Source organism: Exophiala dermatitidis (genome assembly GCF_000230625.1).
Source record: "Exophiala dermatitidis NIH/UT8656 unplaced genomic scaffold supercont1.3, whole genome shotgun sequence".
Lineage (NCBI taxonomy): Eukaryota > Fungi > Ascomycota > Eurotiomycetes > Chaetothyriales > Herpotrichiellaceae > Exophiala > Exophiala dermatitidis.
The window spans coordinates 1,788,925-1,804,534 of record NW_008751648.1 but is presented as its reverse complement, the minus strand read 5'-3'; the positions used below and the strand labels follow the sequence as shown (position 1 = coordinate 1,804,534).

At 50.4% G+C, this 15,610-nt stretch overlaps 5 protein-coding genes across 5 annotated transcripts; 3 read left to right on the top strand and 2 right to left on the bottom strand.

Moving 5' to 3' along the window:
• Positions 1-1,918: 1,918 nt before the first annotated feature.
• Positions 1,919-4,486, top strand: HMPREF1120_03641 (uncharacterized protein). The gene has a single exon (XM_009157720.1). The coding sequence runs from the start codon at positions 2,195-2,197 to the stop codon at positions 3,305-3,307; it is 1,113 nt and encodes a 370-aa protein (XP_009155968.1). The 5' UTR covers positions 1,919-2,194; the 3' UTR covers positions 3,308-4,486.
• Positions 4,487-5,013: 527 nt separating this feature from the next.
• HMPREF1120_03640 (uncharacterized protein) lies at positions 5,014-7,562 on the bottom strand. The gene is made up of 3 exons (XM_009157719.1): positions 7,231-7,562; positions 7,047-7,160; positions 5,014-6,980 (listed from the first exon to the last, which is right to left on the bottom strand). The coding sequence occupies exons 1-3, from the start codon at positions 7,288-7,290 to the stop codon at positions 6,477-6,479; spliced, it is 678 nt and encodes a 225-aa protein (XP_009155967.1). The 5' UTR covers positions 7,291-7,562; the 3' UTR covers positions 5,014-6,476.
• Positions 7,563-7,661: 99 nt separating this feature from the next.
• HMPREF1120_03639 (50S ribosomal protein L35e) lies at positions 7,662-9,138 on the top strand. The gene is made up of 3 exons (XM_009157718.1): positions 7,662-7,766; positions 7,884-8,029; positions 8,134-9,138. Exons 1-3 carry the CDS (start codon positions 7,764-7,766, stop codon positions 8,366-8,368), a joined length of 384 nt encoding a protein of 127 aa, XP_009155966.1. The 5' UTR covers positions 7,662-7,763; the 3' UTR covers positions 8,369-9,138.
• HMPREF1120_03638 (uncharacterized protein) lies at positions 8,612-12,188 on the bottom strand. The gene has a single exon (XM_009157717.1). The coding sequence runs from the start codon at positions 11,539-11,541 to the stop codon at positions 8,764-8,766; it is 2,778 nt and encodes a 925-aa protein (XP_009155965.1). The 5' UTR covers positions 11,542-12,188; the 3' UTR covers positions 8,612-8,763.
• A 354-nt stretch (positions 12,189-12,542) lies between these two features.
• Positions 12,543-15,522, top strand: HMPREF1120_03637 (SIR2 family histone deacetylase (Hst4)). Its single transcript, XM_009157716.1, has one exon. It carries the CDS (start codon positions 13,021-13,023, stop codon positions 14,827-14,829), a length of 1,809 nt encoding a protein of 602 aa, XP_009155964.1. The 5' UTR covers positions 12,543-13,020; the 3' UTR covers positions 14,830-15,522.
• The last annotated feature ends 88 nt before the right edge of the window (positions 15,523-15,610 follow it).

Sequence of the window (15,610 nt, the reverse complement as noted above, 5' to 3'; positions counted from 1 at the left end):
AACCGTATTTCCCTATAATAGCTTATATTTATATTTTCGTACTATTTCGAGAAGATAGTAACTAGAGTATAATAATAATTACTATATTAATTCTATCTATAGAATAGGTTTCTCTTATACTAGTATGTTTTCTAGTTAGCGTATAAGCTATTACTTTTCTATATATATTAAGCTATAATATTATCGGTATTTTTCTATTAAACTACCTACCTAAATAGGCTACTCGGCCTAAATAGATACTACGAGTAGGGCTTAAATTTTAGAAACCCGCTCGCGGTACCCGTTAGGTTATAGAGTGCCTACCCGGCCTAACCCTTAGGGTAGCCCTAACGCGGGTAGGGTCGGGTTGACCCGCGCCACTGCGCAGCCTAAATGCATATGCTTGTTTCCTTATATATCTATCCTCGTATTACGATTAGTAGATGATAGATTAGTAAGATTAGTAAGTGATTATTATAATAATACTTATAATAAGTTATTATACGCTATATTGCTTTATTACGGAGTATAATATATTACGAAGATCTTGATTAATAATCAGGTTTTGGGGTTCTTGGTAAAACCCGTCGGGTACCCTACCCTACCCAAAACCCGTGAGGGTAGGGTAGCGCTTTTTTTAAAAACCCTATTGGGTTAACTGGGCGGGCGGTAGGTGCCCCAAACCCTACCCTACCCAACCCGTTGCGCAGCCTAGTCGCCGCCTATATAATAATCTAGGGTTAAATTATAGTACCGTTACTATAGATATACTTAGTTAATATTAACGTCTTCTAATTATTAGGGCTAGGTACGAAAAGCCGTACGTATTCGTCTTCTCTAGCGACGATTTTATATAATTTACCGTAGTCTATTCTAAATCCTATTTAATCGACGTTATATATATTATAGTCTAGAATATCGTATTCGACTCGTATATCTACTAACTTACGAAACTAGTCTCTTAGGGTTTTAGAATCGTATACGCGCCTACGCTCGACGGTAAGAGGTCGATCTATCTTTATAGTATACTTAGAATAACGCTAAAGGAATCGATATTACTATCTATCTCCTAGTCTATAAACTTTAGTATCGATCTTAGTACGCGACTTATTAAGAATATCCTACGTACTAATCGATCTAACTATTCGCGGCTTCGTAGAAATACCGTATCGATAGAGCCTATTAATTACTTAATAGAGAGCGAGTTTCTACGCGTTCGAGAGCGCTTTATTATAGCCGCCGTTATTCTCGATATCTCGTACTCCTTTTAGTCGACCCGATAACGTCGTTCTCGGTATATCGAATTTACGCGCGACTTTAGATATTAAGGCGCTAGGATAGGCTAGAACCTATTCTATAGCGTCTTTTACGCGTTACGAGCGGTCGTCCTCTATCTTTACGGCGTATTCGATAAATTTACGGTATAAAAAACGCGTTATATTTATAAAAAATTAAGGATTTCTAGAATATCTATAATATCTATAAAAACGCGACGTACTTGGTGACCTAACGTAGTTACCGATAGGCACTTGCTCGTAGAGCAAGTGTGGCGCCGCGTAAACGCGGCCGCCAAACTCGGAAGGAGGGGTGGGTCCCCCTGACGAGGTCCTTGGCACGGTTATGCTGAAAACATGATAGATCGTGAGAAAACAACGTGTCATTGTTGAGTAGGTAGCATATCCATCTTTGGCACTTGTCCTGTTGGGGCGAACGGTTGCCACGAGGAGAGGACCTACCTGTCTTTCTCGTGAACAGCCTATTTGAAGTTCGTAAGTTAAGATCTCTATGTAGAAGTTTAAAAATAAAGTCCCTCTGGTTGTCGTTGATTATAAAACTTATTTTGGGACGAGGCGTACTAGAGAAACTGCAGTAGAAATTACAATTTGATTTAGATCGTCGCTGCGAGGGTGCATGAGAGCGTGAGTAGAAGGGTGAGAAGAAGAAAAGTGAGAAGAGGAACACTGTGGGTCGCGAGCATTTGTTCTTAAAGCGGCACCGTCTGCGCGACCGTGCCGAGAGCTCGGAGCAGTTCGACCATCCAATTGCTTGTGCTGCCAAGGACAACTTTTATAGGACAATTGACCATGATGTACCTGGCCTCCGACCTATTTTGTATACGACGGAGCACCTCAGGCTTCGCAACGGCTCAGTTCAAGTTCCTGGATTAATTATAGGAGACTGGTGTACAACGGCTAACATTGCTGGCCGTTCAAATATGGCTCGTAGGGAGCTGCTTGACATATTTGTCTCACTCGCAGTCCGCCCTCACAGTCGTTGTATGTATCGGGCGCAAAGGTTGTCCCTACAAACCATCCGCCATGCCTCCACCACAACACCTCCTCCGAAACCCCCTACCTTGTCCAAACCTGGATCCGATGGCTCGAAACCGTCGATCCCTCTTCATGTAGGCCTGGACCGAAATCCAGAGGGTCTCTCCGCCATATCGCGAATACCTATCCCCAAGGGAGAGAAAGGCGAGAAATTCACGCCGTCTGTTCTAGCCCGACCTCTAGGCCTTACCTATCCTCCTCGACCGGGTCAAAACAGTCCGATCGACCGACGCACGATCCAAGAACGGAAGGCGGACTTCACCAGCTACGAGAAAGCCCTGGAGCGCCGGCGGGTATACCTGCGGTCTTTTTTCCGTCCGTACTTTCAGGAATGGCGGCGTGTTGACCACTGGAAAGGAAAGAGCTTCGTTTCCAATCCTAGACTGTTCAAGAGGGACAAGGCACTATATTTCCCCAACATTTGGGGGCAGACGCTGTCAAAGGATGGGGACGGACCGGATGGTGGAAGAGATACCACGCCAATCCTAATGGGCAAGATCTCCATAATCGGCATACAGTCAGGACAGTGGGCGGAGGAGCAGGTAGACACTTTCATCAGCGAGAAACACAATCCGCGGCTGAAGGAGATCATTGAAGAGAGCAATGGACTGGTCCAGAGAGTGGACATCAACATGCAGGGTGATTCGGCCAGGTCCTTTTTGGTCAAGCTGTTCAGTAGCCGTCTACGAAAGCTGGTGCCGGAAGAGCGCTGGAACCGATACTTCATGATCAAACTGCCTCGTGATATCCGACGTGGTTTGACAGACGATGTCCGCGACGCAATGGGACTGCTCAACTCCCAAGTTGGCTACGTCTACCTGGTCGACTCCAGCTGCAAGATCAGGTGGGCTGGAAGTGGCCATGCATGGGAAGGAGAAGTGGATGGTCTCAATTCAGCTTTGCAGAGACTGGTTCAGGAAGAAAACGCTCTACAATCTTCGCCAGCCCTCACAAGCTCCGTTGCGCCAAAACACCGAACAGCAGCAACTACTGCTTAAGCAAAGCAACTCCATTCTGGAACCCTTTAACGCCTGGACCGCGATCTTTCAGTCTAACCATACATTTGCCGCAACACCATAGCTCGCCAATCAAAGACCAACATTGAACCGGAATATGATCATGTCAACAAGGCCTATTGGTCACAATTCTCCGGTTTTGCACTGGATGTCACAAGTTAGCAGTCCGGCCAGTGTCGGAATCAAGAGAAGGGATACTCACCCGCATTTCGGACATGGCTGGTCGGATTCTGATCCATCGAGAATATCGTGCACGATCTTGCATTTCTTCGTTGGCAACGCTGAAGCCGCCCGTTCTGTTCTGCTCTTTGCAGCACTTTTTGCTGACGATTTGTGTTGCGTCGCCTGGTCGCACATGGAATGCACATAGTATGGAGCCGGCCGAGCCGTTCCTGGACAGCAGCTCCAGTGGTACGTGTAATAGATACACATCAGGGCGGGAATGGCAGGGATCTGCTGTGTGACAATGGCTTGGGTTCGAGGTCCAGGGGTCGGGTACAGGGATCGATGGCGAGGAAATATCCTTTCTTGCTCGGCTCGACTGGCAAAGATACGCTCGCAGACACGGGCCCTTGGTCAGTGCCAATGGCAGACCCCAATCGACGGCGCTGTTCCTTCCTCTCTAGAAGAACTGCCTATGTCGTCCTTGAATGGGGTGGCTTGGAAAGTTGGGTTGGATCTCCTCTGGGTATTGCGAGATACTGCGAACGGATATGGTTCAAGGCCTAACGCCTTATGAATAAGGTACCGCTACTGTTTGCTAGCAGTGCTGGTGCATCAGCTGCAGTGGCACCGGGGACAAGCCCCAAAAAGCCCAACCGGTTTGATCTGCTTGTTTGCCACTCAACAAAGCATTCGCGAAGCCGAAATTCCGTCCGTTCCTTTGTCGTTGCTTCTTTGTCCAAATCCAGAGTCGTGGGTGTTTGGCCGAATGTAATGGCTGAGCGCCAACTGCAGTGTTTGATGAACTTGAACTCCACTAAGGTAATTAATCGTGCTTCGTTTGTATCGTCCAGCAGTGTTTGTTTCGCCGCTTGCAGCCCGGAAATGCCTGCGTATCCAGGCGTTTGTAGTGTTGGATCAAATTGGACGAAAGTGCCCGGGAAAATCTGTCTTTGTGCCCCAGTGCCTTGCCGCCCGTATATAGTAGGCGGGTAGTCACCACACTCTTTTTTCAACAACGATGTGCAATACAACACATCAGTACTTTACTACTGCAGTAGTGTACAATGTTGTAGTGTAGTGTACAAACCAAAAAAAAAATAAATGACGCATGGCATGGCATGGCACGAAAAAATCATAAAGACGCCGAGCAAACACTATAGACGCAGGCTGGGCATTCAACTAGCATGCGAGACTGCAGTGACGTTGAAGTCATTATTGCCCAGGCCAGGTGAAAACAGAAGTAACAGTACCAAGTGGTGGTGGCCATGCATGCTTCCCCATAATTTTGAAAAGCCCGAATACATCATGCCCAGAATGCCATGACACGGCAGATGATAGCAGTGGTGGTGATACACTCTCATCACTACTGCCACCGCCAATGCAGCTTGGAAATCATATAGCCTGAATTGGTGCGCGGTCGACTACTGCCGATGTGTATACTAGCAGCTAGTCATGCACTATAAACCGAATCAAGCATTATTTCGCGGTATCCTATTGGTCTTTCTGGACGTCAAGCCTTATGGATGGAAAAGAGTCTCCTCAGACTTGGACTCCGACAAAGAGAGGCATTTTTTTTGGTTCGCCTTTTTTTGGCTGCTTGGCTTTTACGACACTCCTTTCACTATCTACTAGTATCCTACAATTGTACGAACTAAGTCTAGTACTTGCCGTACCAGTGCTCTTCGTTCCGAAAAAGCCGGTCTGGAACATTGCTGTGGAAACACATAGCATACCTGTACAGAGGACCTCAGCCTACCCATGCACATCGTTCAGGGTCCTGTTTCATGCATATCTATTGTCTGGGTGCAATGCAGGGCTAGGAGGGGTTGTGGGCAAGCGGTACATGTACATACTTGTAGTTGTGACCATTAGTAGTGATAGGACCTCTTCTTCCTCAATGTAAACCATGAAAAGAGCAACCCAAGGATGCTTCGCGACCAGAGAAAGAGAGAAGCGGATAAGTATCGGGTTGGATTTGGAACTGCACCGGGTATTGCGTGCAGAAATATCATTCCATTGCCCCTTCAAATGGAAGATTCATACCAGATCTTATGCAAAGAGAGCTGCCACAGCCCTGTTGTCACCACCAAGCCAAGTGTAAGCGACCCCTTGCCAGCATGTCATCGCTCTCGGGCTCGTAGTCGATACAGAATGATACTCCGATGATACTCTGCGTTCGCCACGAAAGAGAGTCGAGACAGGGGAGCCAAACCAAGGAGGCGAGGTGTGAGCCCCCTGAAGTGACTTGCCGAAGGTCATCCCAACTAATCGAATTGGAGGGCTAGCCTTATTGACTGGGATAGCGCTTATGAGCAGATCGTCTCTATTGACATGGAGGTTGTGGTGACAATCAGCGGAGTCTGAGTTCCCAGAGACTGTCCGCCGTACCACGCCTGGGTCGTTGTTTCCAGGCCGAGCTGTCCTCCGTCGAAGCTCAAGACCGCAGCCGAACGAGCAGTGCCGTTAAATAATGAAAAATGTTACGGATTGACCTCGCCAACACCACGCCCCATCAGGGTGCGAAAACAACAAAGTGGCCTCCAAGCCGACGTTCCGGAGCAAACAATGATGAAAGCTCAAAGGATCCGCTGGCGCCTTCGTCTCGAGTGTAGGTAACCGCGCAATTGTATGATGACTTCAGCACGCCAGGCAAACAATCACCCCTTTCTCCTCGAAGAGAGTCAAGGCGTTCAGCCTAGGTACGTGGGCGTGGAACCACACAAACAGCCCTTGAGCATCCTTTGAAATGACATGGATGATTTCAACATAGCCGGCTGAGAGTCGACTTCGCTTTAGGTCGCCTCGTTCGCTTGGGATCGTAGTTGCCGTGAGGAATAAATCAGGCTGACAATTGGTATCGTAGCAGCTGGCCTGTGAATGATGTCCTTCATCTCCTGCACCATAGCAACCTCGGACGGAGTCTGTCGATGAGGAACCCTCCACAGGCAAGAGATGCCTCGGGCCACATTCGAGTTCAGTATCAGCGCTAGCTGAAGTACAGCAGCATAAGGAAACAGAAAGCAATAAAGGAGCCCAAGATAATCCCGTCCCTCCTCCTCTTGGAGCCAATTCTTGCGATCAGCCCATTGACACCCGGGATTTGGGCTGCCGCGGAGGTGATGCGGCGGTTGATACTGGCCAGAGTCTCACGCTGGATGCCGAAGTTCTCATTGATGGCATACGCCTGTGCCAATACACCATCGATGGCACTGTGGCTGTGATCCAGCCTCGCTCTTTCTTGCAGCATGTATTCGGCCTCTGCCTCGGCAGGGTTGGAACTCCTGTACGCATCGATGTCAGACCGAACATTGGCCAGCAGGTGTTGTCGATCGCGCGCTTCGGAGATGGAAGATTTCAGTCGTCGTAGTTCCTGACGGTGCTCGCTGAGGAGTTCGCGATGACGCGTGAGATTGTTTTGCTTGAGAGTCGAAGTGCTCAGTGCACTTTCCGAGTCGAGGAGTCGCGAGAGTTGAGACACCAGTGCATCGCGCTATGTCTACTGTTACTATCTTGATCCACGGAAAGAATGCACCCTCAGGGCGGTCCTGTAGCCTACCTTTCGTAGCAGTTCTTCTATATCCGCCTCGTTTCTCCTTTCTTCGTCTGACGGCTTGGGAGGGAGGTTTGGAGTCGAAGCATACTGGGAATATGTGTGGAATAATGCCTCGGTCTGGCGAACGTTCAGTTTTAGTATTGAGCCTGCGAGGTGCTTTGCCAGCACGGAGCAGAGCAGCACCTACTTGACTTTCAAGAGTCCTGATCTGCTGGCGCAACTGCGCCCATCCTGCTCCGCTCGTCATTGTCGACGAGATAAAGGGGGAATGTCCAGAAGATCTGTGTTGGCCGGACTAGTGCTCAGATTGAGATATACAGTTGTGTATGTCCATGCTGCTCATGCGGCAAGGCTTCTTCGTTGTTGATCCCGAGACTCGAGTTCAAACAATGGTCGAACCATCCATCCCCTGCATCACTCCTAGAACTGTACAGCAATGCCTGTGATCCCACCAGTTGCGCTAACCACCTTGACAAGGCTCCAAACGGCCGGCGACCGGTCCCGTCCTTTATACGCCAAGCCTAATCCGGAAGCGGCCGCCCATGGCAGGCAGCGCAATCACGTGCATGAATCTTGGCGCATCACACTTTCCAAAAATTCCACACCGAGTGCGCAAGTCGCCAACATCGATCTAGTAGCGGCCATTCCTCTCGCACGACCATCAACCTCCCTCTCCCCAACCACGATTTTTGACGTCGACAAGGTCCCCAATCAGTCACCATGGTACGCGATTCTCCCATTCGAACCCTGTTGTCAAAAGTGACGCAGTTCAGCCTTCTTCCTACCCGCAGCGCAGGCAAGCCAGAATAGAATACTAACGGAATGTGATGTGTCTTATAGTCGACCAACGCAAAAGTCAAGCCCGGCCAACTCTGGGGCAAGAGCAAAGACGACCTGAAGAAGCAGCTGGACGAGCTCAAGAGCGAGCTGCTTCAACTCCGTGTCCAAAAGATTGCCGGCGGCGCTTCTTCAAAACTCACCAGAATGTATGTCATGTCTAGACCGAAAGAACCGACCCTGTTGGAGCATGGAAGAAAAAGAAGACACTATAGGGGAAAGGGAGAGCTCATGCTGATTCTTTCTGTCACAGTCACGACCTTCGGAAATCCATTGCCCGCGTCCTCACAGTCATCAACGCCAACCAGCGACACCAGCTCCGCCTGTTCTACCAGAAGAAGAAGTACCTTCCTCTCGACCTCCGACCCAAGCAGACCCGTGCCATCCGTCGCCGATTGAGCAAGAAGGACGCCAGCCGCATCACCGAGAAGCAGAAGAAGCGACAGATCCATTTCCCTCAGCGCAAATATGCCGTCAAGGCCGAGTAGAGGTTTGACATAATGGGCTTTATGGAGGAGCGGCAGTCGTGAGGGTGCAACGTGGGCAGGTCAATGGCAGTCATGATTAGGGAAATGGAGATGATTTCGAAAAAGATTCCCCAGTCATAAGCTTCTGTGCTAGGAGCGTCTCAAGTTTGCGTCCTTTCTAGCTACGCAAATGTGGACATGACAATGCAATAAACCGCATCTGGTCACTACACAGTGGTCAAGGGAAAACCCGAATACCAAAAACTTCAAAGAACAACGTTGATTCATGTCTGGAATTATTGTTTCGATACTTCGTCAAGAGCCATCCGCATTGGAGTCCTAACCAAACTTGTTGAAAGACTTTGTGAGTCGAGTTCGTAAGTCGCTGTGCGCTTGCGACAACTATCATCATTCATTCATTCGCCGTCGCCTTTCCAGGCCTCAAGAACCCATTGGCCATCACAAACACATCTCGCCAGGAGTCCGCCCACTTGTTTAGGCCACTCTTTCAGTGCGACATTGATATCCTCACTGAAACTGCCACACCGAACACATCTCCGAACCATCAACACACCGGTCCCACTCGGGTCAGGGCCGCCTTTCAATATAGGCCTCTTCCGATGTACGTCATAAATGACTGGTGTCTCTTTTGACTGATCTTCCAGGTGACCAAGTACATGGCGATTTAGAAACACGTAGTCGAGATCGACGTGGTCTGTGTAGAGTTTCAGCCGGTCAATGAGGTTTTTCGCCCTGAGCCCGGCCGGGCTGTTCAACAACTTGTTCAGGATCAGCTTGATTGTCCCCTCGTAGGCCGGGTGGACGGTGCCAGTAGCCATCATGTCAAGCTGTCTGACTGCCGTGCCCGGGATATCCCCTTCAATGTCACCAGGCGAGGGCCATCGAGCCTCAAGAAGCGCCTCAACGGCAGGGAAGGTGATCCCTTTGTTGACGGTTTGCTGTTGAATGCACTGCAACACTTGGACGTGATGTTGCGACTTTGGCTCCGTGCTCTTAGCGTACGCTCTGACGGCCCTCACAAACGCAACCAGGAATTGGCGCGAACAGTGGATGTTCAGCAGAAGGGCTACCAAGCCCTGGCTACCATCTCCCTTGGTGTCTCCAACTCTTCCTATGTCCTTGCTGTCGAACATATCAGGATTGGTCTCTCGGTCGCCCACCTCCAGAATCGTGCTGATGATAAACCGAACAACCGACAATCCCCAACGGAGATTGGAGCAAAGCATGTCGGTGAAGTCCTGCGTCATGACCAGATTCAGATTCTGTACGTCTCTCAGGTTCATGAATAATAGCGTAGCGGTGTGGCGGATATTGTTGGCCATCCAAGCCCACTGAGCACTCAGCGACCAACCGGTCCTTCCCTCGGTGGGTGCAATGGTTGGTAATTGGGGGCAGTAAGCGGTAAGGCCAGCATGGTAAGCCATGACTCTGCCCATGACTTGCTTGTGGAACACTCGTTCCAGCTCCGACCCCTGGGTCCGCTCGCTCACAAATTCATTATCGCGGAAGAGAGCTCGGTACATACTCGAAACGATGACGGGACGGAATGAAGCTGGAATATTGTGCAAAGCACACATCAGTATATCATCTATCGTCGCATTGGTCCAGCATGCTCGGGCGAATGAAAGATTCAGAGCGGCGATTGCCACGTCGATGTTGGGGTCGAGTGGCTGTTGCGCCTCCTGGCCATGGTCCAGTGTATGCTCCATCGTCACAATCTGGGTTTTGCCCTCAGGAGTGATGTCAGCCCTGATGCAGGCACTGGGCGAAAACGCTGGGAACGGCGCATTCGGGACGAATGGAAAGATGAACCCTGCTTGTGCCAGAGACGAAGTTTCTGTGACCGACGCGGCGTAAGAGACTGGAGACAAGTCTTCGGGGTTCAAAAAGTCAGTGCGACCTTCCTGGGTCGTCACCACGAGAGCTGCATGTCCTTCCATAGGGTGGACTCTGGTGACAATCTGCTCCTCTTTGTCCGGCTGACGCTGGAAAGTGTACACTGGAGGCGATGTTGTCTTATTAGTTCCCTTGGATGGCAGTTGATCGAATAGTGGATGTAGCTTTTGTTCCACCAGAGTCACGGTCCATCGTTTTATCATGCTGGAGACCAAATAGCCATGATCTGTGATATTGACTCCGCGATTAATACCCGAAGCAACTGCCAGGATTGTTGGTGGTGTCTGAACCGCCTTCTCCACGTCTGATGTCGGCACCACTTCCACGTGGGTGAGACGCCATGAATCAGGGTCATACACATCACCTAGGGTGGCGGAGCCAGTAGGCTGTGATGCCACCTTCGCAGAGACGAAATCAACAGTAAGGACGGGTAGTGTCCCTGGAGATTGTCTGACTCCTGTCCAGTCAATGGATAGGAAGCGCACCGAGATCTGGTGCTTGAATGAATGCAAAGCAATCAGCAGCTTCCCTTCCACAGTGGGCGCAAAGCTGGCATGAGTGTAAAGCGTGTTGTCATGTGGCGACAGATGAGTGTTGATCCTTGAATATTGTCCATCTGCTCTCTGGAAGCACAAGGTCAGTAAGCCACTGCGATGAACAACCACAACAGCTCGAGGCCAGTAGGGTCCGAGGGGTTTTGCGCGAGCATTGGTATGGACCCAGCGACTGTCATTCTTCGCGGCCAGCACCACGACATTCTTGGGCCTATCTTGCCGATCCTGATTCAGCCATGTCATCCCGATGGGTTGAGAAGATTCACCAGGCTCATCTAGGTCTCCTCTTCGACCCAAAACCAACCGATTGATGGCAACATGGGAGGCAGTATAAACCCAGACCCGTCCTTTGATGTCCACCACAGCTAACTCTGCTCCAGTCGAGCTCCAAGCTAGACTCACAGCATCCTCGAAAATGGTGGTCAGTGCATGTCTCTCGTTCAGCCGCCATGTCTTCGCATCGTGCTCGTAAAGTAGACATTCCAGATATACTGTGCAGCCATCCTCGGATATGCTGGCCAGGTGCCCAAGCCGTGACCAGGCTACTCTCTCCAAACAGCCGGAATACCACCGACGATGTAACTGCTCGATCACAGCAAGATTTGGTGGTAGAGAGACATTTGGGACGGATCCGAGATCAGTTGCAGGGTCAATATGCTGGATCTGCTGTAGGGGATTCTGATCGAAGAATGCCTCGGGAGCAAAGTCTTCTGGATGGTCCATTTGAGGCAATCCTTGCTCGTCAAACAAGTATTCATACTATGCTTCCTCCATTTTCAGCGCTCGATTGCCTTGGAACTTGGGACTTGTCTGCAGTGATCCGGTCAGGATAAAGATGCGCAGACTCCGTCCAGCGGTGTGCAGTGATGCGAATTCACGGATCGATGTGTAAGGCCGAAGTGATGCTCAATACTATAATATTGCGTATACTGCTGAAAGATGTGGATGATGGTGAGTAAGACCGCTTTGGTATAGAAGGGCTGTGGGGTGCACTGGGCGTCGATGGCCAAAGTGAAAAGCTCGGTGGATTTTGCAGAGTGGCTTTGGCAGAGGGAGAATGAGATGGTCAAGCCACACTGGGAGGCACCTGGCAGGTGACTGGCACTGCGACTCGGTGCCTCTGTGCGCCTGTAGCCGGGGTAACAGCTCCAGAATCCCACCACTGGCCCTACTGCACTCCGAGTCCAGCAATGAATACCTAGGTAGCAAACCGTGGCTTTATACAGTGCTATTCACAGCGTCCCTAAGACGTGCACGCTTACGAGGTGACAGGAAAGAGAGCAGATCTGTTGATCTCGAAGTTAACAACACAGGATAGGATGACCTGAAGATAATGAAGTGGCAGTAGTAGATGGTGAAGCACATCATGGAATGCTACATTGTATTGTTGATTGAGCTGCGGGCGTAGGATCAATCGCCCCGATGTGGCAAGCAGGACAGTCGACCGCTTGGCTCGTGAGCTGGTTGGGCACCCGAGCACAGGAACCGGGCTCCTTAGGCACCTTTCGGGCATCAAGAGGCGGCCAAAATAAGCCCTCGGGCACCCCTGCGCGCCTATATCGCGGAATCCACAGGCGGCTCAAGCCATTATTCTAGTTTCCAGGTTGCCATGATTAAGCAGGAGATGGGGCCCCTCGGGCTTTCGCAGCAGTGAAAATAAACTGAAGTGTGGCTTGTATGGCTTGATTGGGATTGTCCTTTTCCCAATCGAATGCTTTGTTTTGGCTTTGTTTATGCATCTCGTCCGGGCGTCGGCCGCCTGTGTCTGCACTGCAGGGGGATTCCTGGGACTTCTGCAAGGCCCGAAGCCTCCGTCCTCGTCTCCAGCTCCATCTTTCTTCCCGTTCTCGCAGCCGCTGACGATTCCTCGCACTGCACCACTCAAGTCAATCAATCACCTGTTCTTCCCACTCTTCCTGTCACCCACTGCTTTCGCCGATTTGGCCTAATTAGTACAGCCTCACTTCAATTTGAGCTCGTGCTTCCCTCTCTTCATCACTACTACCACTGCCCTTTTGCGCTATTCTCCAGTGCGCTGCGCTCTCGAGTCTAATGCTCCCTTGTCCTTGAGCCGCAGAGTGAACCGCTTCTCAACTTGAACAAGAGGAAATTGACAGCAGCTGCGAGAGTAGCTTCTCCTTCAACCACACCGCGCGAAAGATGCTATAGACTGCCTAGTCACCACGAGATACCACAGCAATCATGAACGCCGACGACATTTCCGACATCTCCTCCCCGCTGAGCTCGATTCCAAGTTCTCCCTTGAGTTCACCTCCCAGCTCCCCAGTTTTACCTCCTAGCTGGCACACACTTACGCCCCCACCGTCGCAACATGCAGGCGACGACATGCCTCCCGCTCGCAAGCGCAGGAAGATTGAGCCCAGAGTGCGCACAACTCAGCACTTAGACCTTACTTCGGACACTGCGCAGTCTGAATACGACCGATCAGAAGCTTTAGACACTCTCCTCAAAGCTTTGCGCAACAGGAGGAAGATTGTGGTTATTGCAGGGGCCGGCATTTCTGTTTCAGCAGGCATCCCCGATTTCAGGTCATCGCATGGACTTTTTAAAAGCCTCAGGGGTGAGCACAAACTGAAGAGTTCTGGCAAAATGCTCTTCGATGCCTCTGTCTACAAAGATGATCATTCTACGTCCAATTTCCACGACATGGTGCGCAAGCTTTCGAAGATGGCCGAAAACGCCAAGCCTTCGCTTTTCCACCGTTTCCTTGCGAGGCTTTCGGTTGAGGGACGTTTGTTGCGCCTGTACACTCAGAATGTCGACGGTCTGGAAAGCTCTCTTCCTCCTCTGGCCACGCAAGTACCCCTCAGTCATAAAGCGCCATGGCCGCAGACTATTCAATTACATGGAGGCCTGGAAAAGATGATGTGCCAAAAATGTAGACACATTTCCGACTTCCAAGCACACCTTTTCGACGGTCCAAACCCCCCATTATGTCCACAATGTGTTGCGGCCGATACGCTAAGAACCACGCATGCAGGGAAGCGAAGCCACGGCGTTGGGCGATTGCGACCAAGAATCGTTCTCTACAACGAACATAATCCTGACAGCGAGGCCATTGGCGCTGTTACCAGAGCTGACTTTCGAACGAGACCGGATGCTGTAATTGTAGTTGGAACCAGCATGAAGATTCCAGCCGTGCGACGGATTGTCCACGAGATGTGTCAGATTGTCAGAGACAGGCGGGAAGGTACGACGATATGGATCAACCGCGACCCGGTTCCCCCGGGCAAAGACCTGGAAAACTGCTGGGATTTGATTGTCAAGGGAGACTGCGATGAAGTGGCTCAATTAGCAGGCTTGAAAGAATGGGACGACACCAGCGCCGATGTGGCCGAGCCGTACACTGAAGCGGATCTGGAGAAAGTCAAATCGAGTCAAGGAGAGATCAAAGTGGTCATACCGAAACCGGAAAATCAAGAAGCCAAGTCGTCCCAACGGTTGTTACCTGCAGCTGTGCTGCACACCATGACTCCGCCACACAGTCAGAACGGAGACGAGCAGAAGAAATCTGCGACAAAGCAATCTTCCGGTTCCACACCCGTCAGAATAAGATTGACGGTAGGCGACAGGAGCAAGGAGAGCGCACAGGTGAAGAACGCCGCAAGTTCTGGAAGATCCATCGCGGATGTTCTGGGGAAAGAGAACAAGAGCAAATCCACCAAGTCCAAGACCTCGCTCAACAAGGCGGCGAAAGTCACCAAGATCAGGGCACAAGGAAAACCACGCTCCCAGGCTCTTATCACGGGGCGAATCACGAAAGCCGTCGCTTCAGATCCAGTGGCATACAAAAAGTCTCTGCCGGAGCCATTGTCGCCTCGACGCGATTCGAACGAGACTGTCATTCCGCCCCCGAAATCCGAATACTCGAGTGTCGAAGGCACCCCTGTGCCGCAGACGCCACCTTCTCTAGGCGAAGACTGGGCCAAGCCGACAACCGTCTCTCCCTCAGGAAGGATACCTTCTGATATGGTCCGGTTACTGAACTGAGAGTTGCCATAGGAAAGGAATTTGCATTGGCATAGATCATCAACCAATTGAGATTATCATCGCAGCTAGGGCGATACAAAGCGAGGATGCAAGAAAGCGAGTTATTTCTCCTCGTCTACCCTTGAAGCAGGCTCTTTTTCCCCGGGTCATTTACGATAGCACCCAGTGTGACTGTCTTTGGGGACGCTGTGGGTAATAAAGCCACTCGACGACTTTCTTGAACTGTATCCTTGGGTCAAATGCTTCCAAGGGCGGATCAGACACGGCGGATGATGGTGCCGAAACAGAGGGCGGTCATCGTGATCTTGCCTCTACTTGATTTTCTTGCATGGAGTTACAGGAGTGACGACAGAGAGGATTCTCTGTGACAGGTGCAGACTTTAGATACCGCACCTTCATACACATAGGGTACGGTAGTATGTCACTATGTATCCATGACTGAAATGGCGCGTGGTTTTGCGCACAGATGCCTTGTTTCCAAATGGCTTCGGATGGCGACATAGCCATGAAAATGTCTAAAATAGTGACTTGATAGGTGATGAGTACTCGGTGTAGTAATAAATCAAGTACTCTGGCTGCCTCGTGTGGTTAGATGATATGAGGTAAGGTAGGAATGTACTGTATCATTTAAAGTTTATATTCGAGGAAACTTGGACAGCAGAAAAGGGAAGGACTACACGCGCATATGAGCATTATCAAGGTATTTACAGTACCAACTGTAGCGCCACCAGAAGACCCTGTCATGTCCCCCGACCACAGACTGAACAAGTCGAGGAGATAA

Excerpts from the sequence above, each read along its gene's own strand:
- HMPREF1120_03641 (XM_009157720.1), top strand. The coding sequence starts at position 2,195 with ATGGCTCGTAGGGAGCTGCTTGACATATTTGTCTCACTCGCAGTCCGC.
- HMPREF1120_03640 (XM_009157719.1), bottom strand. The coding sequence starts at position 7,290 with ATGACGAGCGGAGCAGGATGGGCGCAGTTGCGCCAGCAGATCAGGACT. Across the intron at positions 7,161-7,230 it reads TCAGGACTCTTGAAAGTCAA|ACCGAGGCATTATTCCACAC; the intron begins GTAGGTGCTGCT and ends AACGTTCGCCAG. Across the intron at positions 6,981-7,046 it reads TAGAAGAACTGCTACGAAAG|CGCGATGCACTGGTGTCTCA; the intron begins GTAGGCTACAGG and ends CAGTAGACATAG.
- HMPREF1120_03639 (XM_009157718.1), top strand. Across the intron at positions 8,030-8,133 it reads TCTTCAAAACTCACCAGAAT|TCACGACCTTCGGAAATCCA; the intron begins GTATGTCATGTC and ends TTTCTGTCACAG.
- HMPREF1120_03638 (XM_009157717.1), bottom strand. The coding sequence starts at position 11,541 with ATGGACCATCCAGAAGACTTTGCTCCCGAGGCATTCTTCGATCAGAAT.
- HMPREF1120_03637 (XM_009157716.1), top strand. The coding sequence starts at position 13,021 with ATGAACGCCGACGACATTTCCGACATCTCCTCCCCGCTGAGCTCGATT.